We start from the raw sequence: 12940 nt of genomic DNA, 5'->3' as shown, positions 1-12940 counted from the left end.
AAATTTAGAATTTTGGCTTGTTATTTTCCTGTATATGTCAAAAGTTGACTTCCTGCTTGGTTTCAGATCAATAAAGTGTATCAAATCTAGCACATGGTGATTATAAACTTTATCCCGTCAATCATGTGAAAGTTATTATAAAAAAGAAATAATAAGGAAGCAGTGTTTCTGTTCCCATGCTAAATTCAAGTAAAGTGGGTTTGTGTTTATTATATATATGTATTTTATATCTGTTTGTTTTTATCAAGTAAATAAAAGTACACTGGCTACATGAATATAATAGTGAGCGTCATCGTTTATATTAATAACGTCCATTTATCATCTTTAGATTAGAGGAAAATATACTATTTATTTACTATTATACTATTTCGTCAGATATTTGACATATTATGACATTTAAAATATCGAAACAACTCTTTATTATAATAATATCGCTTATAAATCTAATAACAAGCGATAGTGATGATGATTTTATTGCAATCACATCCTCGACAACCGAAAAGACGGCGGATAATAGAGGTAACATAATCTAGTAAAACCTAAGAAAACAATTAAACTCTATATATAAAGTATATTACACTAGGTATAACGACAAAGTGTTTTGGGGAGTTGGGTTGCATTAAAATTGATTCCGAATGGTACAATGAAAAATACAGACCCACAAATTTGATGCCAGCGGATCCTGAGTTGCTGAGAACTGAGTTTCTACTAATTCGAAAAAATTATAGCAAACCTGTAGGTATACAAGCTACAAAAACCAACCAAATTTTAGTTATTTATTCGAAGTAAACGCTTGTGATATGGCTTATAGAAAAATATAAAAAGACTAGATGTCGTTTAATAATGTTTAATGTAAGTGTAACACACGAAACAATAGTCGAAGCAGAGGGTGTAATTCAGAATGTAAAAGGGATCTGGTTGATAATTACAGAAATATCACCAGGATAACGCACTTATACACAAAAATATGCTAGAGGTGGGATACCACAAGTACCACCACACTTTCATAGGTCCCGAGCTTGAAAAAATATCTTTCTGGAAAGCGGTTGTTATCCAATAAAAAGTTGATAAGTGGCGTAGATGTATATTTCCACAGCCTTTGAAATTATTACTTATAAGAAGAAATATTGGTACTGGGGAAATGCTAGCCCAATTGTGTACAATGCAATGATCCTTTTACTAATAATCTTCCACTGTCAAGGCGAGGATTTTTCACTTTTCGCTTGTCTGTAAGGACCTTAAGAAAACCTGAAATCCTCTATTATCATCAATTGCTTTAGTGGAGGATGTGAGACAGTTTTTATTTTCTTATTGGTGACGCAAGATGTCAAATAAGCTTTACCACGATTTGCTGTCACTGATGATTGGTCGCAACAGTTCTGGCTCTGATATATATAACTTTCAATTGTTCCTTTCTTTTCATGCTAGTTCTGTCGTGTTTCTCAAGATTCAGAAGTTTCTCGGTATTTGACGAATATGTATAAAGTATTGCAATCTGCAGTATAATAAAAGCTATATTAGATTCCGAATCTTACAGCTATAGAGAAGAATTGTTAAAATAATAGCTTGAAAAATCCGGTTTTTAATCTTGATTATATTTCCGTTTTTCGACAAATATCTATATTGGGATGCAAAAATTGAATGTTCCTTCTCTTTCTCCTGTAGCAAGTTAATATATAGAAATATATATCTGAATTTTTTAGTATTACATTATATTGAACATTTTCCTATAATATAATTACCTGTCCTCCCAGTTTTACTCAGAGGATTAAAAGCCTATATAATATAATAGTACATAAATCTGTGACGTTATGTTTTCTAATTTTGTAAATGGCTTTTTTCCAAAGGCTTCATATTTTAGTTCTGAATGATTTAAAAGCAGAAGTATTGTATTTCTATATATTATTATTTTTCTATGTACCATATTATTTCTATATCTCTCTTCGAAACACATTGCCATGTCTTACCTGTCGGACCAATAAACCTTTTATTTTATCGAATAAAGGCCTTGTATTTAAACAAATTATTTCTTCGCATTTCCCCATCTGTTAGTCCGATGAATTCGTTTTAAATGATTTTTTTATCTGAAGCTTTATTGTCAAAATCGAAATTTCAAAGTGTTGTCCATCGAGACTATTTAGCGGATCCATCTCGAAAGACCAAGGTATCTCTTGAGGCTATCGACGAGCCATCGACGCATATTTTTGGAATCTTTATAAAAGTGAAGCGCTGCTCAGACAGGTTACGGTAGCAATTAGAAACAAGTAGTAATCAGAAGGAACAATGTCTGGAGAATATGGTGAGTGGGCAAACCCTTCCCATTTTAATGTTTCCAGATATGTTTTTAACGGTTTTGCAACTTGTGGTCGAGCGTTGCTAAAGAGTAATATAATTATATCATTGCTCGTATTCCGGCCGTTCCTCGCACAACGCTCGGCTCAAACGCATGAATTATAATGCCTTCAAATCCTGGTTTTCAATTTTTTTTTGGTTGCCAGAACGCTCATTGATACGCTCACAGCATAAGGTAACCTTCAGCCACCCTTATCTTCAAACTGACATAAAAAGTAACACTTCCCGCAAATGCGATTTACTCCATACAAATTCGGACGCACTGATTAAAAAATCTTACTCATTAGTGAGCCTTCAATTATTACACAGTAACAGTATCAGTTGAATATCCTTTAAAATTAATTAATAAGCCTAATATTTATTTACGTTATCGTACTTGGTGCACTTGAAACTTACTTGATTGGTAACTTACACTGGAAATAGGATTCTGGGATTTAATTGGTAACTACCTATTAAATACTTGAAGTCTTACAATTTAGAAAGTTTTTAGTCTCACACGATTGTTTTTGCTATCAGTTTTGGGACTATTTTCTGACTTTTGAAATAATGTGCAAATTTTTATATTCACAATATCTAAATTCTTTTTTTTTAATGACGTCTTTTCATAATGTTTCCTAGAGTAGCGTTTATTACAATGTGCTTACACCAAATGAGAAGTCAATTAAAACTAGCGGATACAAGCAAAATGAGGGAATTTTTTTGTTGATACATGATTTCACAAGTAACGGTTTCTCAGGTTGGATAAAGGTACAACCCAAAAATACGTTCTACAATTATATAATAACCAAAAATGTTTCAGCATTTGTCGAAAGTCCTGTTTCAAGTCATTCCGAACTGTAATATTCTGTCGGTGGATTGGCGTCATGCTGCTCAAGCTCCTTACGATCAAGCCATAGCAAATAGTCGAGTTGTATCACTGGAAGTAATTAACATGATCCGGGTGCTGAAGGTGATGAAACTGATTAAGTAACCGATCAGTTAGTTTATAAATCATTTTCAGAAAAACCATGAGTTTAAACTTAATAAGTTGCATATTGTGGGACATGGTATTGGGGCTCATATAGCTGGATATGTAGGTGAACTACTACCAGGAATTAAAAAAATCACAGGTAACGTTTCACAGGAAACTTGATAATTTATCAGCTCAGTTGAAAAGTCCCCGGCCTGACACATAGATGGCGCTACTAAAACTAAATCTATATATTTTTTAGTTGACCCTAACCCTCAAAAGATGTGTGTGTAAATTTGACAGCTGTCGGATTATTAGTGTGTGAATTATAGCATTTTGAGTGAAACAACATTTGTTATTGTGAAAAAAAAAATAGATAAAAAGGAATTTCGCGTGTTGATAAAATATTGCTCATTGAAGGGAAAAATACAGTTGAAGCAAAAACTTGGCTTGTTGCCAAGTTTTCGGATACTGTCCCAGGAAAATTAACCATCAAGGATTGGTATGCTAAGTTTAGAGGCGGCGAAATGAGCACCGAAGATGGCGAACGCAGTGGATGTCAAAAAAATTTGTTACCGACGAAAACATTTAAAAAATCCACAAAATGATTTTGGAATTACCGTAAATTGAAACTGAATGAAATAGCAGACACTCTAAAGATATTAAGTGAACGTGTACATCAATCATTCAGAAATATTTGGGTATGAGAAAGATCTGTGCAAAGAGGGTGCCGCGCGAGCTCACTTCAGAAGTTTAATCACGAGTTGATGATTCGGAGCAGTGTTTGAAGATGCTCACGCATAATAAACCCGAGTTTTTGCATCTATATGTGACACTGGATGAAACATGGCTCCATTATTTTACTCCGAAGTCCAATCGACAGTCATTCGAGTGGACTGCACACGATGAACCCGCTCCAAAGCGTGGGAAAATGCAACAGTCGGCTGGCAAGTTTATGGTGTCCGTATTTTGGAATGCGCATGGAATAATTTTCATTGACTACCTCGAAAAAGGAAGGACCATCAACAGCGACTACGACAGAGCATTATTGGACCGTTTGAAGGACGAAATCGTCGAAGAACGGCCACATTTGAAGAAAAGGGAGGTACTGCTTCACCAAGACAATGTACCGTGTCAAAGATCCATGAATTGGGCTTCGAATTGCTTCCTTATCCACCGGATTCTCCAGACCTGGCCTCCAGCGACTATTTCCTGTTCTCAGATCTAAAGAATGCTCGCTGGGAAGAAATTTTCGTCTAATGAAGAGATGATCGACGAATCTAAGCCCTATTTTGAAGCAAAGGGCAAATCATACTATAAAAATGGTATCGAAAAGTTGGATGGTCTCTATAATTACTGCATCACTCTTGAAGGGAATTATGTTGAATAAAAAAAATTAATTTTGGCAAAAAATGTGTTTTACTATGGTAGGGCGGGGACTTTTCAATTAAGGTGTTATATATATAGAAGCAAGTAACAAAATCTATTTACATGATGTCTTTTTTTTTCGATTAATTTTATAAATTTTATTACTAAATTCGAGGTTTGGATCCTAGCGGTCCCAGATTTGAAGGAATGCCACCTAGTGTCAGACTGGATCCGACAGACGCAACTTATGTCGAAGTCCTGCACACTGATGCATTTTTCAGTTAGTTTTATCAGTTTTATAATGCGAGTTAAAACATTTATTGCGTTATATTTTTTCTGTATATAGAAATTCATCAGGGATCTAGACAAAATTTTGGGCATACTGATTTTTTTATTAATGATGCTGATATACAGCCCGGATGTCCCGTGGATCAATCGTTGACAGACTTGTTATCTGTTAGTAGAAATAGCTTAACGAATGGGGAAATATTACCAGGATGCAGTCACAAGAGGTCCTATAAGTACTTTATAGAATCATTGGAAAAGGAATCTTGTAGCTTTTTAGGCATCAGATGTAAAAATTTTGCAGATTTTGTTCAGGTATATTACAAATTATTTTGTCTTGTATATTTGTTCTTTTTGGAGGCAGACAGCAGCATTTATTATGAAATTTCAGTTAATTATAAGTACACAGATATGTTATCGGGTTATCGTAATAATTGTAACAGGTCAGTTGAAAAGTCCCCGGCCTACCATAGCAAAACACATTTTTTTGACAAAATTAGTTTTTTTATTCAACATAATTCCCTTCAAGTATCATACACTGATTATAGCGACCCTCCAACTTTTCGATACCATTTTTCTAGTACAATTTGTCCTTTGCTTCAAAATAGGTCTCAATTTCGGCGATCACCTATTCATTCGATGAAAATTTCTTCCCAACGAGCATTTTTTTGAGATCTGAGAACAGGAAAAAGTCGCAGGGGTTCAGTTCTGGAGAATACGGTGGATGAGGAAGCCATTCGAAGCCCAATTCATTGACTTTTGCCATCGTTTTCACTGACTTGCGACACGGTGCATTTTCTTGGTAAAGCAGCACTTTCTTTTTCTTCATATGCGGCCGTTTTTCGGCGTTTTCGTCCTTCAAACGGTCCAATAACGCTATATAATAGTCGCTGTTGATAATCCTTCCTTTTTCAAGGTAGTCAATGAGAATTATTCCATGCGCAGCCTAAAATACAGACGCCGTAAACTGTTGCCAGCCGACTGTTGCGTTTTCCCACGCTTTCGAGCAGTTTCATCGTGTGCAATACACTCGGATGACTGTCGATTGGACTTCGGAGTGAAATGATGGAGTCATGTTTTATCCATTGTCATATATCGATGCAAAAGATTATGCTCGATCATCTTCAAAAACTGCTCCGAATCATTAACTCGTCGTTGTTTTTGATCAAAAGTGAGCTCGCGCGGCACCCACTTTGCATAGAGCTTTCCCATACCCAAATATTCGTGGGGTATATAATGTACACGTTCAGTTGAAATGTTTATAGTGTCTGCTCTGCATTCAAAATCATTTTGTGGATTCTTTTAATATTTTCATCTTTAACAACCTCTTTTGGGCGTTCACTGCGTTCAACGTCTTCGGTGTTCTTTTCACCACATCTAAACTTAGCATACCAATCCCTGATGGTTGATTTTCCTGGGGCAATGTCCGGAAACTCGGCATCAAACCAAGTTTTTGCTTCAACTGTATTTTTTCCTTTCAAAAAACAATGTTTCTTCACTCAATATGCTATAATTCAGAAACTAATAATCCGACAGCTGCCAAATTTATACATACATCTTTTGAGCGTTAAGGCTAACTAAGAAACATATGGATTTAATTGTAGTAGCGCCATCTATGTGTGGGCCGGAGACTTTTATATTAACCTGTTATGTCAAGGGGCCATTCTAAATAGTACACCTATTTATTTCTTATTGAAATATATAATGTTGAGATAGAAAAAGCTATTAGATAGAAGGAATGATTATTTTACTCAGATCCTCTTGGTGCTTATCAGTCCATAAATTAATTTGAAAGGTTTTACAAGAGCTAGAGTTACCGTGTGTTAAATCGCATCAGGTACATTTGTAAACAACTGCAAGTTGAAGCCCCACTGATAGGCTTCATTTGTCAGTATGCCCCATTTCATCAAAGATTGAACTGGAGAATTTGTACCGAATAAATCGAACCTTTCTTCATCGAATTTTTACTTTTTTTCTTCAATTTCTTCAATAAAAAAGTGACTGAAGGTTATATAACGATGCGTGGTTCTTATAAGAATACTGCTCTCGGCGTTTTAGAGGTGGTGGTTTTGATGCCTAAGTCCAGGACCCTTCTGTATAACCAAAATAAATTTCAGACAAGGATTTGAAGATATCACTGGATTGTGAGCCATATAAAACGCAACACAAATATGCAGAATTGTCGGAAGTAACACAAAAAATCATTTACAATCACGCAAAGGCTCGGATATGTTGTGCCACTTGAATTAAGTCAAGTGACAAAGGCGTTTGGTCATTTGTGCAATACTGCTTCAATAGAAAAGCCGGAAAGGTTTTTGCATACTATTGTCACTAGTGATAAAAAGTGCAAATTAAATTATTGGTTCGATCCGAAGAAAAAAAATATTTATTTATTTATAAACCAAAGTACAATATTATGGTCAGCACTTGACTATTAACAATAACAATAAACTTGAATTCTTGAAATTAATGTTTAAAACTAATATCGAACATTTTGCATTTACAATATTTAGCTATTTACATCTTTGTATGTTTGCGGTTTGTAGTTGACATTTTAATATTGCATAAGGGCGTCATCTGACATTATAATTTACATCTATTACGATAATCCGAAATAAAAAAAAAACATGGGGACCATCTGATAATGCATCAATATCAACGCAAAATCCGAATATCCATGACTCCAAGAAAATGATCTGTACTTGGTGGGATCAGCTTGGTGTAGTATACTATGAGCTGCTAAACCATAATTAAACCATCAATGCAGAATGAGCGCAGAATTTCGCGAAGGCCAGAATACGGGCAAATATACAAAAATGTTACACACAACAGCCGCTTTGATTAAAACAGGTTATTAAAAACAAAATGCTAGGCCACACACATATTTGAGATTGTTTAGTAAGTTTTGATGCAAGTCTGACAAAAGGCAAAATGCCATATTAATATCGGTATATCATTGCTTAGTGTTTTAAGTTTATTATGAACATTTTGAACAATGCAAAAACATGACACCCTGAGTTCTATTTTAAAAATAAAAAGCACAAGTTTTTTGGAACAAATATTGAGATCCTAGGAAGTATGAGTTTTTTAGGTTGCAAAAAAATATTGTTCCTATATTACTATTAAACTGATTAAATAAATAAACTAATTTTATTATTAAAAAACCTTTGGAGTGACTAGATACGAATTTTCAGCAAAATGGCCAGATTCACACAAAATAAAAATGTTATTTATCGGATTTAGCTCCCTCTGACCTTTGGCTACCCTCACACCTTAACAACTCGAATATTCTTTTGTTAAGCGATGTTCATTTCATACAGTGGTAATGAGGTTAAACATTGGTGGTACCCCTAAATTAAACGATTTTTGGAATAAGTGTATTGAAGTTAAGGGAAATAATAAAACTCAAGTTTCATTCTCACGTTTGACTTATTGATCAACTGTGAATACTGTAATAGTGAAAGTAGTTAGACTCTTGAGAGATATTGTTTTAGGGTATATGCACTTCTTGCAAAGAAGACAGTTGCAGAACCTTTGGTTTGATTACATACAAAAGCAACTATAATGGTTCGTATTTTTTACAAACAGCGAGCAAAAGACCTTACTGCCTATTCCAGTATAAAATCACCCTTCACATCAAAGGTAGTAAGCCAATATACAGTGGCTACTTTAAGTTTATACTCATTGATGTCAATCATATGGTGACCACATCATCCAGTTCAATAGCCAGGTAAAACTTGTATTCTATAATAGATTACCCAGTTAAATCGTACTGTTTCAGAGATTTCAAACGAGGTAATGATAATAGTCTGGTATTTTATGCAGGAAATCCGGAGATGGATTCTATCAAAGCTGTGAAGATTGGTTGGTATGAAAAACCGAGCATATTTTGCATATTGGAATGCAAGCAGTTCATCAATGTCGAAAAAGTGGAAATCTCCAGAATAAATAGCAACATAGATAATTTGTATGTAAAGAAATCTTTATCTGCTTTGGTTTTAAATTGTCGTTTCTTCTTTTTTTCTATAATTTTGTTTACTTCCAAATTAAAATTACAATTACACAATATCACTTAATATTTTCTGGGAAACTGAACTAATTTCTTTTGGTGAAATGAATAAAAGCATTTAATTATAAACTGGTGTAAATCAAAACTGACAGTTTCCTCATAAAATATAAAAGCGCAAGCTATGCGAGACCCTCTGTTTTATCCAGTGGCATTCCATCTCGCTCATTATGAAGTTTGTAATCCTTGTATTAAATGTTTACCTGTGTACTGACCATTTTTTTCGATTTACAAAGAAATTTATTGAGAAAAATTGGTACAATGTATATTAATCAACTTATTTTCCATCATTTTATATAACTTTTTCTATCTTTCTGGCAACATGGCGATATCCTTTGGAAAAGGCAATGTTGCTTTGACAGTAATCCAGTCATCCATCCATTTTGGAAATTCTATATAATTTCGAAATTGTGGGCCATTCAAGCTATGCTTTATCGAACTGAATACGTAACAATTAGAACGCGCTATGTTTGGTGAGTACAATGGAACCTTATATCCAAAATACAACAATGTTAGAACTCTTCAAACGTGTGACCTAGTATTGTCATACAAGAGGATGATTTTGAGTCTTTGTTGCAACAATATCGTTAAACTTGTTCAATTGACGTCTGTAGCCATCTGAATTAACAATATCATTTGAATTTAGCAACTCATACTTCACTCTCCCTTGCTGATCTTCCCATATTCGCAGTAAAACTTTGTGGCTTCCGATTATGTGTCGATATGGATGGGTTTACTTACCTTACTTTACTTATTATTACAGAAATATAAATAAAGGCAATTTTACAACGAAAACTAGGACACTAATTCTATATTTATATTGACGTTCACTTAAGTACTCATTATTGTAAATACCCATCAAAAAACAACATTTTTAGAAAAATGCACATTTAGAATCTTTATTTTCAAAGAATAATAACTTGATATCTAAAATATTCTACGGATTATTATATTTCAAATGAGGATATTATGGTTTAATTCGTATTTTCCAGATCATTGTCCCAATTATGCCCGAAAGACGGTTTGACAGAGATTGAAAACGGAGATTATTTAGAATTTTTCCCATGCAACTGAAAACGACAATTCGAATTTAAAATAGTTAAAAAATTCATTGTACTATAATTACCATTAATAAACTATTTAAATTTGATTTTATCTAATAAAAACTCTAAATACCGCTTTTTCTGAAAGAACATACTATTCCACTACGTGGCATTGATTAGAACACCTGATATTAAGGAGGAGTAATCGTGAACACGGCGACTGACATGACGAAATAACTGTTTTCAGGTTTCTGCTTATATAGTGAATGTATCAATACCGATAACATATGATTGGTTTTTTTCAGGTTGTGCTTAGAATTTCTCGCCTTCAAACTTTTTCAATTGATTGATTTGGTCGTTGGTAACGGTAAGGAAATCAGCACTTGCAAGACATCTACTAGAATGTTTGAAATTAGAAGAAAAGATTAATAATTGTAAAATTTACTTTATTTTTCAATGTTGATTTTCTGATCTTCAATACTTCAATAATCTGAGCTTGTTTTTTATGATATTAGAGGTAATATACAGGGGCTAGACAAATTAATAATTTTTCAATTAATCTCTTGGAACTTCAACAATTTTCCTGTGGGCAATAAGTGTTGTTTTATGATTTCCGTTATACAATATAACTAAACTAACATGTATAAGATCGATTCAGTAAGTTCATCCCTATAATTTGCCGGATTGTCACCGTTACAGTTGACGCATCTTTGTTTACCGTTACGTGTTTTGCGCGTGCAATCTTTCGTCGCCTGCTCTCTTGCGCATTTTGCACACCGATATAACTTGCGACTCTTTGTTTTGGTATGCCCATATACTTGGCATTTGGCGCATTGTGGGATGATTCTTTTTATGTATGGTGTTTCACATTTAATGAAATTGAGGTCCAGATATTTAATCTCATAAATATTTTTATAATTTTCGTCGGGTATCAATATACATATCATATAGATATCATATATATCTCTAGTTGCTTGATGTTTAATAGTGTATATATTTAAAACCTCTTGGCCTTGTTCAGCTGGAGTTATTTTGATTGTGTTTGAGTCTGTGGCGTAGTAGATATATATATATATATATATATATATATATATATATATATATATATATATATATATATATCTACAGTATGAGGTTTGGCAATTGTGCTGTCTAGGAAATATGTTTCATGATATATTGATGTTCCTCAAACCAAAACTCAACCTTTTTGATCGAATTGTATGAGCAATTTTGGACAGCAATATGTTAGGCGTAATAGGACCTTCATTATTAAGTTAGTCTAGGTATCCATTCACAGTAATCCGTTCAATGGTGTGAATGTGAGGACCAGCTGAATACTACGATATTGACGTTTAATCATAACGGGACATGCTTTATAAGAGTTTCGCAATCTGAGCGCATCCACGAATATGAGCTCTAGCTGTACATTTTTGTCGAAACAATGAACTCAAGTGAAGTTCTGCTGTCACTTTTGGCGCGGTAATTTTATGTTGTGTGGCCACAATCGTTTTTAATGTTCGTTGGTCTTTAAAGTTAACTTTTTCACTGTCACAATGCTTACCATATGTTACCATGTGTACCGTCATTACCTTGAATATTGGCGCTAGTGAAATGTTAAACAATCACTCGCCGATCACTTGCGTTAATCGTCGTAGATCATAAAGAAGAATACTCTGTAACATAACCTATAAAATTTGAAATGTAATCTGGGCCATACATAAGCGTCGAATTATATACAGGAACGCAATGTTCATAATATTTTGTCTACCCTTTGCCGGAAAAATTTTCTTTCCTGGAGCCAGCCCGGTTCATACCCCTCATTATCCATTTGTTTTCACCTAGGATCACTCTCTTTAAAGCACCCTTAGCGTTACTGAGAATTGAATTAATTCGAACGTATTTTTGTAGAATTATTTGCGAATGGAACATTATGGAACGTCACGTCAACAATGACGTGACGTCAATATATCGTCAACGAGAGAGACTGGTTTGGTTTATTTTCAAATCGTGTCTTCTTTCCTTGAATAAAACAATTTTTAAAGTAAATTAATAATTTTTGTGTTCTAAACGGTTTCTCATTTTATAACTAGCGCTATCGGTAGGATTCAAGGGTGATCCTAAGTCTATTCTCTTTTGAATTTATTATTTTAACTGGAATAAAAATTGTTATTAATAAAAGAAGATAGGTTGGTGTTGGGTTGGAGATCGTTCAGAAGTTAATCGAAGCATTCCTTGGAGTAGTTAAGTGGAGTTCAGTCCAAAGTATCACATCTGAAGCTGTATGGTAATGACAGATAGGTTTAAGGTGTTCCAAAACTCTTAACCATAAACTATTTCAGTTAAGATACACGCATGCTTAAAAATACACCTAGTCCTAAATACCCGGTATAATCGTCAAAGTTCTGAGTGTAAGTCCACCTAAGGTGAACTGAAATTGTTATCAACTAGTATGGTCTACTTGCAGTTCAGGGCGAACGGCCACCAAAAGCGGATTGTAATAGCTTACTTGCTCAGCCGTTGATTACTGGAATCTGGGGTTACCAAATACCATTGAAAATTGGGTAGAAACAGTCCCATTTCGAACATCTTCGAAGGCAAACTGGCGGAAAGTTAATTGAAAATTTAAAATTCTATTTTGATAAATTTGCTTCAATAAAATTAAGCTTAGTTTTTATTTAAATTTTATGAACAAATAAATGACTAAAATTTATACAGAGAAGTACTGGAATAGTATATATGTACTCTAAAAATACTAACTTGTATCACGAAATACAAGTAAGCATACGATGAACAACCAAAAGACACCATTTGTTAGGTGAACGTAAACATGTAGCTAATGTATCTTTTGAGGGTACATTATTTAACAGATATCTCCAG

The 12940-nt window shown here is 33.9% G+C and overlaps 1 protein-coding gene and 1 long non-coding RNA gene across 2 annotated transcripts; both read left to right on the top strand.

Moving 5' to 3' along the window:
• Nucleotides 1-389: 389 nt before the first annotated feature.
• On the top strand, nt 390-8688 carry LOC143200227 (inactive pancreatic lipase-related protein 1-like). The gene is made up of 8 exons (XM_076410624.1): nt 390-519; nt 584-735; nt 2971-3099; nt 3152-3301; nt 3353-3461; nt 4845-4949; nt 5016-5269; nt 8449-8688. The coding sequence occupies exons 1-8, from the start codon at nt 390-392 to the stop codon at nt 8686-8688; spliced, it is 1269 nt and encodes a 422-aa protein (XP_076266739.1).
• Nucleotides 8689-8738: 50 nt separating this feature from the next.
• On the top strand, nt 8739-10101 carry LOC143199723 (uncharacterized). The gene is made up of 2 exons (XR_013006530.1): nt 8739-8921; nt 10013-10101. It is a non-coding gene; the product is annotated as an uncharacterized LOC143199723 (long non-coding RNA).
• The last annotated feature ends 2839 nt before the right edge of the window (nt 10102-12940 follow it).

This window comes from Rhynchophorus ferrugineus, unplaced genomic scaffold (assembly GCF_030347505.1).
Source record: "Rhynchophorus ferrugineus isolate W39M unplaced genomic scaffold, kcgeb_rfMv2 rfM7, whole genome shotgun sequence".
In the NCBI taxonomy this organism is placed as follows: domain Eukaryota; kingdom Metazoa; phylum Arthropoda; class Insecta; order Coleoptera; family Curculionidae; genus Rhynchophorus; species Rhynchophorus ferrugineus.
This window is presented reverse-complemented; position numbering and strand designations above follow the sequence as displayed.